The sequence below is a fragment of the Perognathus longimembris genome, chromosome 9 (genome assembly GCF_023159225.1).
Source record: "Perognathus longimembris pacificus isolate PPM17 chromosome 9, ASM2315922v1, whole genome shotgun sequence".
Taxonomy (NCBI): Eukaryota; Metazoa; Chordata; class Mammalia; order Rodentia; family Heteromyidae; genus Perognathus; species Perognathus longimembris.
The window spans coordinates 43,788,234-43,803,846 of NC_063169.1; the positions used below are offsets into that span (position 1 = coordinate 43,788,234).

The 15,613-nt window shown below is 36.4% G+C and overlaps 1 protein-coding gene across 1 annotated transcript in view; it reads right to left on the reverse strand.

The window, feature by feature from the left end:
- Trdn (triadin) overlaps positions 1-15,613 on the reverse strand; it is a 296,113-nt gene that overhangs the window by 60,717 nt on the left and 219,783 nt on the right. Inside the window, exons 22-23 of the mRNA XM_048354014.1 lie at positions 4,965-5,012; positions 3,381-3,431 (exon numbers count right to left, since the gene is read on the reverse strand). Of these exons, the coding sequence (XP_048209971.1) occupies positions 3,381-3,431; positions 4,965-5,012 (99 nt within the window). The remainder of the gene's footprint in view (positions 1-3,380; positions 3,432-4,964; positions 5,013-15,613) is intronic.

A 15,613-nucleotide genomic window follows, 5' to 3' on the forward strand; every position in this document is an offset into this window, starting at 1 on the left:
ACCACTTTGACTACAGTTTTGTGCAATTCATTAAGCTCTTCAAAATATCCTTACTAACATTTGTATTTATAATTTTATGATCCAAGTGTATCAAAATCCCTCAATTACTGATTATTTGTTAATATTTCTAAGAAATTCTTGGTCTAAATGTTAAGCTTATTTATGCATAAACACGTGTGTAACGTAATGTAAATTCATATATAGTTATCAAGTTGTGTATATTCAAGCATTTGATTTGGAGGTACGTTAAATTTATTGAAAATGTTTTCTTTAATGCTGAACTTACTTGTCATTACCACATCTTCTATAATTTATCTTATTGCCTCAATATACACAACTTCTCACTTTATTCATGTGTTTATAATCATCTTCAAGTTTATATAGCACTGCACATAGGAAAAAAAAAAGCACCTGGCATGGTCTATTTTCCCTTTTCATCTCCTACAATTGCTTGCAGGAAACTTTTCAGGAGCCTCTGGCATGACATAGTCACCTGCCACACATGCTTCATGCTCCTTTCCTCTCAGAGTATACTGCAAGACACAACCTTGAAACTCTGTATTGAAGAAACCAGTACCTGCCTCAAAGACCACGGGATTCCAAACAACACCAAACATTCTGAGTATCTATCATAAAACTTTGTTTTTCAATTTGATTTGGATTTGGATATTGTGGTGCATCCTGAAAATTCTATTATTGTGGTTGCTACTGCTTTATTTGTGTGTGTGATTGTGTGTGTTTAAATTTCTTCTTTCCCCTTTCAATTGTGGCTGGGCACTTTCTGCATTTGGACTCAGTCTTACTCTGGACATTGAGTCCAGTGTTTACGTTGGATCACACAATGTTTGTAGGATGATTCCTGAACAAGTCATTCCAACAGATAAATTTCCATAGGCTGAGTCTCTCCTATTTCCTGTGTCTATAGTATCTTTTTGCTTAATTTTATTTTATTTATTTATTGTCAATGTAATGTACAGAGAGGTTACAGTTTAGTCTACAGTATCTTACAAACTGAAGCCCCAGAGAAATTCTGGCTAGCAACTCTTTTATCTTCTTTTTTTATATTTGGTGGGAAGAGGCTCCCTTTGAATCTGGTTAATTGTAGCGAGACTTTATCAAAATCTAGGCTTATTCTAGTGACTACTGTTTGTTTATTTATTTATTTTTTACTACATGGGGATCCCCACTCCTGCATAGCAGTTCTATTAAAACACAAGCATTATGTAGCTTCCACATGGCCTACTACCTTGTTTTCTATTTTGTTTTCAATCCAATTATACATTTTCTTATTAATTGCACATAACACTGTTTTTTAAGATGTATCCATCTACATGTTATCTTTAATTTAGGTATTGAAGAAGAAGATAACCTGAAGTATAGAAGGAAAGAGATGATTCTAGAGTAGATGTCGCTAGTGGTCAAGCCTGAAATGAAGAAAAACTGAGCTTACTTAATAGAAAAGTGAAATGCATACTCTCCCTCCCTCTCTGTTCCTCATCTTATATTATGTCTTAGATTTATTTGATTGTGGTTAATGTATTTTAAATGGTACAAAACCTTTTCCACTTTGTGGTGTTTTATAAATATCCAGGATAATTGATAGTGGTAAAGCAATCTACAATTTGTCTAAAATTAATTGCTGTGAAGGGAAATTCAGGATAATTTCCTTCAAGTTGAACATTAATTCACCTTTTTCATAACAAAATGTAGCGATATTTAGTTGCCTATTAGGAACTGAACATAGCATGTATGAATACTATTGTAACTTAGTACCTAATTATCCCACAATAATAAACTTGTGCATAGCATCAAAATTGACTAAAGTATTAGAAGATGATTAAAAAACAAGATAGGCTTGGTATTACAAACCAATATGCCTCAATAGGTTAGAAGACTTATTTATGTAAATATTTTAGAAGAAAATGTCGTGTGTGTGTGTGTGTGCGCGCGCTGAGAAACATGTTGTCTGTTATTTCTCAATAAATTGCAGTTTGGCTTAATTTGATATTAATTGCAAAGCTATAAAACCACTGCTCACCAGTAGTGCTTTTATACATTGCTACACACACTAATGGGGGCTCACCATGCATCCTCATTTTTCACTCATTCTTCTAGCAGTTTTCCCTCCTGCTTTTTTCTATCTTGCCCAACAACAACACCTTCATATAAATTCAGTAGATGACTATTTCTTTTTTAAAAAACACAAAAAACATAAAACAAAAAGCATAAAAAAACACAAAAATATGGCATTATCCAGAAATGTGTACTTTTAAGTCCTCATGGAAAGTTAAATAGTTTAACCAGGACCTCTTTCCAAGAAGTTAAGGGAGAAATAATCTGTTTCTAAAATTCCTACATAGTTGATGTGTTTCATGTTTTATCTTTGTAACATGGAAAGTTTATAAACTTCATTCTGACATCAAGAAACATCAGAGAATTCTCAGGCCAAAGTCTTGTCAACAGAAAACAACACTGGAATAAGGCAAAACCAAATGTGTTTCATTGGAGTTAGCATGTTTATCTCTTATACTTCATCATAAGACATGTTGCACATCAAAATCCATTTCCAAGCTTCACACATTGCATTGGGAAGACAGAAGATGCCACATGGCTGATTAGAAGGACCCCAGTGTTTGATTTAGGAGATCATAGTTCTAAAGCTGCCTCTGCTACCAACTATAAATGATGAAAAATATTTCAGTTTTATCAGGTTTTATTCATATATAAAATAAGAGGGTTAGACTTTAAACAAATCTCTTAGCGCCTCCTACCAGTAGCTTTTGTTTGTAATTGTATTATATTTGACCTTTCAGGAAAGCATACGTTCACAAAGTTTGGTTCTTTCATTTTATCTTAAATATTTGTTTCATAACTATACTTGAGATTTTCCTTTGGCTATTTATAAAATATGAATTCCTACCATCTGCAGCAAACCCATGGATTCAGAATAGCAAATGATTTATAGATCTTTTTTGAGTATTTCTAACATAATGATCATTTCTTCACTTCACTGTACCAATGAAGATGGTGAGAAGATACCAAGGCAGGCTATGCTGATGATTCACTCCTATAATCCTAGCAACTCAGGAGGTTGATGAGATCCAAAAGATCATGTCCAAAACCAGGACAGGCAGAAGTCAATTAGTCTCTATCTCCAAAATAACTGTCAATAACTAGGGTGCAGCTTGGGTGGTAGAGTACCTGCCTAGCAAGTGTGAAGCTATGTCTGAGGAACCCAGTTTGCGCAGGAAACAAGAAGAAATGAGAAGACCTGGAAAATGTACTTTTGAAAATGTAAGAAATAATGTATTACATTTTTGCAAATACCTGAATATGTAACATACAGAAATATAGATTCAGACTTTATTAGACAATATTACCTTTTTCCTTTAAGGAAGGTGGGACCTTCACCTCTTTCCCCTTAATGATTTCTGGAAAGAGACAATGAACATTATTTTGAAGCCATGATGTAGAGCTTTCAGAAAACCTGCATAAGTCATGAGATATTAGTAGCCTGAATCTAGGTGGAAATCATAAGGTAATTTTTTTGATAAAACAAAATAATATAGGTTATCACCAGAGACAAAGAAATAAAAATATAGAATATGAACAGCATTTTACTGGTAATATTTAGCAAGCTATTATTTATTTATATAAGGTAATGAGCATTTGAATGGATCGGAAGTTATTTATTTTAGAAAAACATGATTTCAGCATCTAGAATTATCCACAAACTATTTAATCAGCACACACACACACACACACACACACACACACACACACACACACACACACCCCTCAAACACTGCACTGAATGTGATAGTTGAATCCTTGGACTCAAATTAAGGAAACTCCGAAATTACAACTAAAATAAATTCGGAGGACTAACTTCATTTATGATTCAATTTTACCTACAAACTCTCACAAAGCTAAAAAGGAAGTAGTCTCTAGTTGGAATAAGTTGAAAAGAATTTCTATCAGCTTCAGTAGAGCTCTCTACCAGATTTGCTATTTGACATTAAAGCTCAACATCTCCTTTCAGATAAAAATAACCTTTAGTGTGAAAGGAAAATATAAAAGGAAAAGATCTATCCTTCTAGATTCTTTCTCTTCTCACTTTCTGATTTGGGGTAGGAATGAAGAGAATGTGACTGGGGCACTGGTAAATACAGATGCATTCTAGCAGTACTATTCTGAGCCAAACAAGTAAGGCACACACAAAAAAAACCCAAAACCACGACTCACTAATCCATGTAATGTAGATTTATAAATTTATGAGGAAAGAGCAGAATAATGGTTACCAGAAGCTAAAGGAGGGGTGGGTAAAAGGAAGATAAGAATAGTAACCAATAGCTACAAAGTTTCAGTTGGGTAAAGTAAGGTATTGCACAGAAGGTGACTATAATAAATATTAATGTATTCATCACATATGGTAAAATTGTAAAGTGACTATATTGTAAATGTTAGTATCAAATAGAGTGTCTGTGTGTGTGTGTGTGTGTGTGTGTGTGTGTGTGTGTGTGTGTGCCTACATGGGGCTTTAACTCAGGGACGGGCACTGTCCCTGAATATTTTTGTTCAAGGCTTGTCCTCTACCACTCAGCTCACAGCTCAATTTCTGGCCTTTTGCTAGTTAACAGTAGATAAGAGTCAGATGGCTTCTCTTTCTAAGGCTGGCTTCTTACCATGGTCCACAAATGCAGTCACCTGAGTATTTAAGATTGTAGATGTGAGTCACCATCACAAGGCTAATTGTTCATTTTTTTTAGTACTAGTCTGTATCCTATTTCTCTGTTTCATACTTGTATATTTGAGGGATAAGTATATAAATATTAGTTTTTAAAAATATGAAGCTTTTGTGTTGCATTTTGTACATGTGCAAGGATTGTGACAAATGTACATGGGAGACAGACAGATGTTTCCAGTAATGAATTCGCAATATGATGTTAAATTTTTCTTCTTACCTTTATCTTTCACAGGAGAAGTCTTCACCGATTTTTCTTTTTTAATTTCTGAAAGAAAGATCACGAGAAGGGAAAGTTGTAAGGAATAAAAATTGCAAGTTTTTTTACTTGTTTTGTTTACTGAAGCTTTAAGAAACAGAGGGGCCTCTGAGTTGATATTCGAGATACAGATGTCTCCTGAGATAAACTACAGATAGTGATAAAATGGAGAAGATAATAAATAAGGCCATCACAAGGGACAGATTATGACAGAATCAAAATTGGTACAAATAAAATGCCACAGGCAATGATAAATAATAGTTAGCACTGTCTACTTGTTATGTACCACACAGAGCTCACTACTGCTTATCATTCCGTTCTCACATCACTATGAGATATGGGAGTTCTGCTATAATTCCTGCTTTTCATTAAATGAGGTATCTGGCACTTTAGTATTTCTTTGAGCTCAACCACAAAGACGCTAGCTCCCATCGCTGAATAATGGTGCTTGGCTCCTTATTTCTTGAAGTCCACTCCTCAAGACTGTGCCTTTAAATCTTTCTGGCTCACTCTTGTAATCCTAATTAGAAAGATGAAATGTAAGGTTCTGAGACCTGAGAATCACGATTTGAAGCCAGCCCAGGCAGGAAAGTCTGTGAAATTCATATCTCCAAACGACTACTTAGAAAACAAAAACAACAAACTGGAAGTGGCATTAGGACTAAAGCGGTAGTATGCTAGTTTTGACTGAAAGAAGCTCAGGGTTAAAGCCTAGACCCTAAGTTCAAGCCCCAGGATGGGAGAGAGAGAGACAGAGACAGCAAGATAGAGAGAGAGAGACAGAGAGAGAGAGAGGTTGGGAGTTACCTCAATGAGATGAAGCAGGAAGAAGACATACTTTAAAACATCAGGGAGAGGATGTGGAGAGTTTGGTGGGAAGACCTTGGTTTAGCAGTTGTTATAATAGTGCAATATTTGGAGCCAACACGGTTCAAGTGATGCCAGGTGACTGCTCAGTTGCAGTCAGAATACATCGTGCCATGTCCACCAGCCATTTTAGTGACATTGCCTCTGCTGTGGTGTAAGACATTCAATGTACTCCGCCATGTTGGAGAGACTACATGGAGGCTGTTCCCGACCAAGTTTGACTCTCATCAAACAGCTAGTGTCAACTACCCATCATTTGAGTAAACCACCTTGGAAATTCACTAGATGGCGATTCCACATGACTGCTGTCCAATCTCTTATGTGGTTATGATCATAAAGAATACCCGTGATAAGTGTCTAGTTTATCTTTCCTGAATTCATCACCTTCAAATTGTGAATGAAGCGGAATGAAGCTGTTGGTTTACATCGTTCATATATGTGTGTGGGGGGAGGAAAGATGAAAAAGGACTTAAGAAGATATTTGATCATATGAACAATTGAGAAAGATTATATTAATTTGATGTTAGAATATATAAGGTCTTACCTGAGAATATAATATTGGGGTTCAGACTCGAAAGTTGAAAAGAATTCTAATAGTCAGGAAATGTCACTTTAACTGTATAATTGGGTGCCAATTGTAGAGTAATTTTGCGAAACTGAAAATGGAGCAGGGAAGTTTTCATTGGTATATAGTAGGACAATCTGCCATCAGCTGAGTTATGAAATGCCAGAAATGAGATCATAGAAGGGAGGAATCATCTTTGTTTGGAATGTATTAAGTTTTATATGTCCAGAAAACAATATATGTCCAGAAATCAATTAGCAAATCACATGAAGGACCATTTATATAAAGGCATTACAGAAACAAAGCAATTCAGTGGAAACTATTAATGCAAACATAAAACAGTGTTGCACATGTTCTCAGATAAATGTTAATGCTTATTTTGCATGGGTATCTTTGAATTATCAAATAATTATACAAAACTAAAATAAATGACAATGACAAAATTGGTTTCCTTAATATTATTTGAAAAGAAAATAAACAGAAAAGTGAAACAAATATCTTCAGTTACACCTTTGTACCTGTTTCAAATTCAGTCTTATATAACATTACATTATTTATGCATCATATATTGGTAATAATAACCATCAATTTCATATGTTTTCTTGGTCTCAGATATTTAGACATTTCCACTACAAGAAGATGTGTCAATTAGATATAAAATGTAAGTATTAAGTAACTTACAAGATTATAATTATTCACATTGGGCTGGAAGCCAGTGGCTCATGCCCATATTCCTAGCTATTTTGGAGACTGAGATCTGAGGATCACAATTTGAAACCAACTCAAGTAGGAAACTACATGAGACTCTTATCTCCAACAAACTACCAAAAAAGCCAGACCTGGAGCTTAGACTCAAGTGGTAGAGCATTAATTTTGAGCAAAAATAAGCTCTGGAACAGTTCCCAGGCCATGAGTTCAAATCCCAGGACAGGAACTACTACTACTACAACTACTAATAATAACGATGATGATGATATATGTCTTGTAACAAGTCCAGAAATTAATATTTTGTAAATTAAGAATGTAAATATACCTAAGAAAAGTATATTAAAGACAAGCTTTTGATTTTTCTGTAAGTAATTTTCCTTAATTATATATAAAATGAACACATGGTAGTAGTTTTCCTTCTACATGAATTGAAACAATAACAACAAGAACGCTAGGCCCATAAAAACAATAAAAAACTAAAATGATAGAATGTCGTGTATGAGGATGCTATCATTAGAATTGTTTTCCAAAAATATTACAAGATTTTCAACACTGCTTGATGAAAATTCAACTGTACTTTGTGGGACTAGTCATAATAAATGATGCAGTGATCTAGCTCTTATTTATTATTCATTCCTCTGAATGACCCAGGTCAGTATTGGTTTACTGGTAGTGGTGTCTTCTCAGGTTATTAAATATTGTTGTTGAGTATTGTGGTTTGATGTCTGTATAAAGTATAACTAGCCTGAAAAAGAAACTGAAGTTAGGTTTAAAGGACTACAGCAGTACCAGGAAATAAATCTCTGCTGACTGTGCAAACAACCAGATTCATAGTCTTTTTGACCAGCTCACTGAATGGAAGTACTCAGAAGTATTACTTAAAACTCTGAATTTATTTACCTTTTTCCAAGAGGTAATAATAGGAATGATGAGGTATCTGAAGGATGATTTTTAAATTAGCATAGTGAATGTTACTAAGGTAACACACGTGAATTTATATTCTCATTGAAGGAAAATTTTTAAAGAATCAGGCAAGTATTTAAACTCAGTGATAGCTCATACTTTTCCACATATATCAACTGTGTTTATTACTTATCATCAGATGTTAAAGTTGTTTCATAATCTGTCCATTCATTTCCTGAGGTGATACTGGGATGTTTTTAATTTATTTAATTATAACAGATTGGATGTTTGTCTTAATATTTAATACATGCTTTAGAAGGTAGTAGGCTGGTGGTGGTTACATTTTAATAATCAGAATGCTAATCAGAATTTTTGAGTATGACATAGTCGAGTTCATGCCAAGCTTTTTCAGAAAGATTAGCAATGTGTAATAATATAACATATATTTAGAATATGTATTTGAGGAGGAAGTACACATACATAATTTTAACTTCTATTTCATTGTTTGTGAATTGACACAGAAAGACAGAGTTAACTACTGAACACTCAATATACTACCAAAAAACATGTTTTTCAAAGGTAACAGTCAGCCAAATTGTCTTTGCATAAAATTTTTCCTCACATAGATATTTCTCCACATAGAAAATTCATATAGTCCATAGGCTAAGTTGTCAAAGTTTCCATATTTGAAATAAAGAAAGAAACGGAGGGACAGATCTTCGTTGTTTTTGTATTCAAAGATGTTGATAAACCATTAAATTATATGGATTTGCATGTTTTTTATATGATCTTCACTTCACTATGTCCAATGAGAATGGATGGTCATAGTAGCCAAACCTAAAAGATCACAGGAGTGTACATTTTCTCAGGAACACGACTAGTAAATAGCGGTGGGAATTTTCAATCTAGGGGATCAGGTGAAAATGCTAGGCCTACTCTGCTGCACCATGGCTCTAGGGAAGAACGGGTTATAAAATGGCATCAGAGAGGGGCTGGGGATATGGCCTAGTGGCAAGAGTGCTTGCCTCGTATACACCAGGCCCTAGGTTCGATTCCCCAGCAACACATATACAGAAAATGGCCAGAAGTGGCGCTGTGGCTCAAGTGGCAGAGTGCTAGCCTTGAGCGGGAAGAAGCCAGGGACAGTGCTCAGGCCCTGAGTCCAAGCCCCAGGACTGGCCCCCCAAAAAAAAAAAAAAAAAAAAAATGGCATCAGAGATAGTCTCTAAAAGGTCAACAGTGGAAAAAGTCAACAGTGAGCATATTGATATGGCCAATTGCTGTTAATGTTCTGCACAAATGTCACCTTACTATGGCCTTGTGAGTTCTGCTTGCAAAACAGGGATTCTGTTGTGTGGATACACTAGGGACTCAGTAGCAACCTCCTGTGTATACCAATAAATATGCCAAATTTTGTGCTGACCACATTAAATCAGGAAAAATTCTCAGACCTTGACATGAAAATTGTTTCATCATGATAAACATCTTTCATGGTGAATTTTCCAGTTTTCTACTTGCAATCTGACCAATACACTGAGTAAAATGAAATAATCAAGATTCCATGTTTCTCTTGAACATCAGTAGAAAATTATATTTCAAACTGAGATTTATCCAGGATTTTACTTTCTATTTTCTAAAAAACTCTAATTTCATTTCCAAAGTTTAGTAATTTCATACACATATTTTTATATACATATAACAATGGCTTTAGAAAATCGTAGACAGTCATCTAATCATGTAGGTTATCTCATTTAATTATATGTGTTACAGTTTTTTTAATGTTGTCTTTTGAGTATTATTTATTAATTTGAAATCCTCCAACACCTTTAAGTGGAGTCTTGGAAGCCATTCTCATTACAATCTAAGTGTTCAATGAAACTTCTTTTATGAGACAATGGAAAACAAATGTTTTATGAAAGGTAATTCAATGTAAGTAAGATGTTAACTTAAAATAATAAATGTAACAAAATTAAGTATAGGCTTTTTATAAATTATTTTGTTCTTTCTGGTAAGAAATATAGTATTTCTGGAATATTTTTTTTTTTTTTTTTTTTTTTTTGGCCAGTCCTGGGGCTTGGACTCAGGGCCTGAGCACTGTCCCTGGCTTCTTCCCGCTCAAGGCTAGCACTCTGCCACTTGAGCCACAGTGCCACTTCTGGCCATTTTCTATATATGTGGTGCTGGGGAATTGAACCCAGGGCCTCAGGTATACGAGACAAGCACCTTGCCACTAGGCCATATCCCCAGCCCAAGTTTCTGGAATAATTCTAAGAGATATTCATGCATATTTGTTAAAATTAAGGCTTCCTTTTAGAGTAAATCAAGTTTTATGCTAACTTGGAACACAACGTACAGAGTATCTGCTACTCCTTCTAATAGAGGCTGATTGTTTCTCTAAACCGCATATATAACCCCAAACATAAAGGAATTAGAAAATGAGACTTTGCAGAAGTAATTAGGATTAGGAGTGAAATTGGAAAAAAAAATAGTGCCCTTGGAGAAATATAAGGAGCCCAAGAGAATTCCTTTGTTCTCTCTGAGCTGTAGGGAGGAGCAAGAAGACATCAATCTACTTCTGGAAGAGGACCCCACCAGAACTGGACCATACTGATGGCTGGATCTAGGACTGCCAGTTTTGAAAACTGTGAGAAATAAATGTCAGTTATTTATATCCTACCTCCTCCAAGGTACTGTCTCATTGGGGTATAACGTATGATTCATTCCTCTACACATACCACTACTTGCACTATCAATTTCACTCATGAGTGTTATCCATGTGTTAGAATCCATGAAGCAATACTGATATTATGATCAACCAAACTTAATGGTGTACTGTGTATCTATAAAATCACTGCAATGAAACCTGCTATACTACTAACATACATTAATTTTTTTTAAGTCTGCAGTTCAAACATAAGTTCACTTTTTGTGGATTTTTAACAACTACAGTATGATACATATCCACCATTATAGTATCAAACCTAATAGTTTCACTGTTCTAAAAACCTCTGTGTTCCCTATTTATCCTTCTTTCCAAACTCCTGGTTAATAACTGCATTTTTATTTTTCCATTGTTCTGCATTATTCAGAATGTTATATAGCTGAAATTACACTCTATGTATACTTTTTAGATTGATTTTCTTCATTTAGAAATAGAATTCAGGGCCAGTTCCAAGAAGACGACGGAGGAGCAGCAAAGCCCTAGCTGAGCTCCCTCCGACATTACAGTTTTCCCATCCCGCAGAAACTTTTACCCCTAGAAAGATAGCAAAAGTAAGTTATAATAGTACAGGGATTCTGGCCCGGAAGGAAAAATTGATTTTGCTGGCCAGAAAACACAAATTTGAGCTCCGGGCGGCGACCCACCACCACGCCGGTGCCGGCGCCGGCACAGTGCCCGCCCCATACTCCTTGCAGCTAAAGCTCTCAATGGAGACTGGGGAGAAATCCTCCAGACGGCGTTATACAGACAGATTGTAGGCTGAGCACGGACAGGCCAAAATAGCAGAGAAAGAATGAGTACCCCCACGAAAGTCACTCTCACTCGCGCCCACAGAGCAGCTCCTCCCCCACCGCCAGAGCAAAGTGCCATCTTTGACACTAGCATAGGGTCAGACCAGATTAGAGCTAAAGCCCGCCTGGGGAAAGCAAGGACAAAGTGGCCATCTTTGAGAAGGACAAGAGGGACTGCCCAATGAGAGCCAGCTCCACCCAGGAAAACGACCCCTGCCCAGGCCGTGGGTGGAGGGGAGGGAGCTTGTCCTGGGCCTCGGTTCAGCTAGAAGTGGCCTGCCCAGACTGCCAGAATTCCTCAATTAAAAGCAAAAGCGGAGAGCAGCTACCCTACCGGCAGCACAAAACAGCCACATGGGAGATCAAACAGTTCCTGAGACAGAGAACGGTCTCATTTAGAAGCCCAATTCCCAGCCCGAAAAGGAGCTGAATTCCATACCTTGCTCTACCCAGAAGGCCACCCTGCCCAGGAGGGAGGAACTTCCCCCAGTTAATCGACTCTCAGCTGGGTAAACCAGGCCAGCGGTGCCCCGCCCTGCTGAGTCCACAGCCTATTCAAAGCCATGCATTAAAGGCAGTGACCCTACAGCAGACAGGTGGAGCCACAGTTCCCAAGACTGTTCAGTCCACCACCTACAGAGGACACCCAAGTCTTACCTGCAAGCTGTGTGAACCACAGAGCCCCAGGATTTCACTGACAAGGGAAGAGGGTCAGAACAGATCTACCCCCTGCAAATTGAAAGCAAGTCAAACCAGCCAATCAGAAGAATAGACTGCAGACCATCGCAAGGAAACCAGAGACTGGAGAAAGCCCACCCAAACAAGGAAGACTCCTTTTTCTTTCTTTCTTTTTTCTCAAACGTTTTTTAAGCTTTCTTTTTTTAATATATATTTTCATTTCTGAAACGTCATTGGTTTGTTTTTGTTTTCCATTTTTACCCATTGGTTCAATCAAGTTCTTTTTTGTTGTTGTTTTTTTCCCGATTTTTTTTCCTTTTTCTTTTTTCTAAATAAATTTTCTCTGTTATGTGCATCCATTTTCCAGTATTTTTTCTTTATTTCTCTCTTTGCGTTCTCTTTCTTTGAAAATTACTTTCCTATGAATAACACCTCTACTCTTTACTGCTAACTCTCCATTGTCTATCATTTTAACCTTGTTCTTTCTACTGATTTTCCTCTCCTCCACATTCCCACATCACTGAAACTAAACCAAAATCATCACCCCCCTCCATATATTTTACTCTATTCTCTTTATTACCTCTAACTTACCCTCCTGACTTACTTCTAGGACCTCCAGATTCCATTGACTTCTGTTTACTGGATTGAGGCTATCCCTACTTATTCCGAGTGAATCAAAGGGGTTCATAGAGAAAGCCAGTCCAAAAAGTACTTAATATAAGAACAAGAATTGCTCATAGGGTTGTAACAGTAAATAAGTAAGTACTGAACACAGGGCTCAGGATTGGTTGTTATATTGAAATTGTACTCTTTAGGAACATCAAATATAATTTTATACACAGTTATAAAAGGTATCCATATATAATTGTGAACTTCTAAGATTTACACAACAGTGCTTGGTAAGTTCTGTTTTGGGTCTTAAACGGTGTTCACAGGTGCTTGTAGATTAGCATTCTCAATCCAAATGGGCAGAAGAAACACAAGAAAGATGGCAAAAAATGGAGTATTATCTCCCACTCAGAACAAGCAGGAAGCAGAGCAGTTAATCAAAGACATAGAAGAAAACCCTCAAAATATTCTACAAAGTTTACTGATAAACATGATAAATGAAAAGTTTGAATCTCTTCAGTTAATTATTCTAGAGCGTGTGGAGGCAAAGCAAAAATTAATGGAGAATTTCATGGCCTCCAAAAATAGAAAGATAAATGAACTTCAAGAGTCAATTGAAAAGATAACTACCCAGCTAAAAGATTTGAGAGACAGCACTCAAAACCAAATTAATGAAGCTAATGAAGTAAAGAAGTCCATACAGGACCTAAGAGATAATTATGGCAAGGACATGGAAATCATCAGAAAGACCAGCCAGATTGAAAAGAGATTCAAAATCAAGTAGCTAGCCTACAGTCCTGACTAACTGAAGCAGAGGATCAAATCTCAGGAGCTGAAGATTCCCTAGAATCTATGGAGAAAGAAAAAGCAATACAAAACCAATCCAATCAACAAAACAGATTGCTCCAGGAGATTCAAGATACAATCAGAAAGACCAATTTAAGGATAATAGGTGTTGAGGAAAACCTGAAGAAGGGAGTTAATGGAATAGGCAACCTATTTAACATAATATTAGCCAAGAACTTCCCAGATATCCAGATGGATAGGCCTATACAGATACAAGAAGCATTTAGAACCCCAAACCGACCAGACCAGAATAGGACATCCCACCAACACATTGTGATCAAAACAGGATCAATAGAGACCAATGAGAGATCCTTAAAGCTGTTAGGGAGAAGTAAACAATCACATATAAAGGGAAAGCAATCAGAATTACCCCAGACTTCTCAGCAGAAACCATGAAAGCAAGGAGAGCCTGGAATGAGGTATGCCAAACCCTATATAAGAATAACTACCAACCAAAAATAATGTACCCAGCTAAACTCTCATTCATAGCTGAAGGTCAAATAAAAGTCTTCCACAGTAAGGAAAAACTGAAACAATATATCTCCACCAAACCAGCTTTACAAAAAGTCCTCAAAGATGTACTATACAAGGAAAATAATCAAGATCCCAATGCAGACAGAGAAATAAACCCTAAATAGTTAACCAGAATATCAGATCAACAAATGGGAAGAGTCAGCCTTTAACAAGATAGGGATAATGAAAGGAACAAATGATCATCTCTCAATCCTAACTCTCAACATTAAAGGACTTAATTCGCCAATCAAACGACATAGGCTCATAAGTTGGATCAAAAAATCAAGACCCATCTTTCTGCTGCCTCCAAGAGACTCATCTATCCAGCAAAAGTAAACATCTTCTAAAAGTGAAAGGCTGGAATCAAATCTATCAAGCAAATGGCCCCCATAAGCAGGCCGGAGTTGCAATCCTAATATCAGACAAAATCGACTCCAAATTAAAAAAGGTAAGAAGAGACAAAGAAGGTTACTATATACTAGTAAAGGGATCTCTCCTACAGGAAGATATAACCATCCTAAATATCTACACACCTAATACAGGATCACCCAACTTCATCAAACTAACACTACTGACTATAAAAACACTCATAGACCCAAACACATTGATAGTTGGGGACTTTAACTCTCCACTATCACCTCTGGATAGGTCAACACGCCAAAAACTGAACAAAGAAACCACAGTACTAAACAATTGCATAGACCAACTAGACTTAATCAATATCTACAGAATATTCCACCCTGCAACAACAGAATACACATTCTTCTCCGCAGCACATGGAACATTCTCCAAAATAGATCACATGTTAGGGTACAAAGAAAATCTGCACAAATTCAGAAGTATCAAAACCATTCCATGCATTCTCTCAGACCACAATGGAATAAAATTAGAGCTCAACTGAAACAGCCACCACAGAAAATCGTACAGTTCTTGGAGACTAAACAACACACTGCTGAACCATCAGTGGGTCATTGAAGAAATTAAAACAGAAATTCAAATGTTTATGGAACTCAACCAAGTTGAAGACACACAGGACTAGCTCCTTTGGGACACAGTAAAGGCAGTACTCAGAGGAAAATTTGAACCTCTGAGTGCCTTCACCAACCAACTGGAGAAACAGCAATTCAACCATTTAAGGAAGCACTTTAATATTCTTGAAAGAGAACAACAAGCCACACCCCAAGTCAATAGATCAAAGCAAATAGATAAAATCAAATCAGAATTAAATCAATTAGAGACGAAAAAACACCATCGAACGAATCAACAAAACAAAGAGTTGGTTATTTGAAAAAATCAACAAGATAGACAGACCATTAGCAAACCTGACCAAAAAAATGAAGGCAGCACACTGAAATAAAGAAGATAAGAGATGAATCAGGTAACATCACCACAGAAACAACCAAAATTC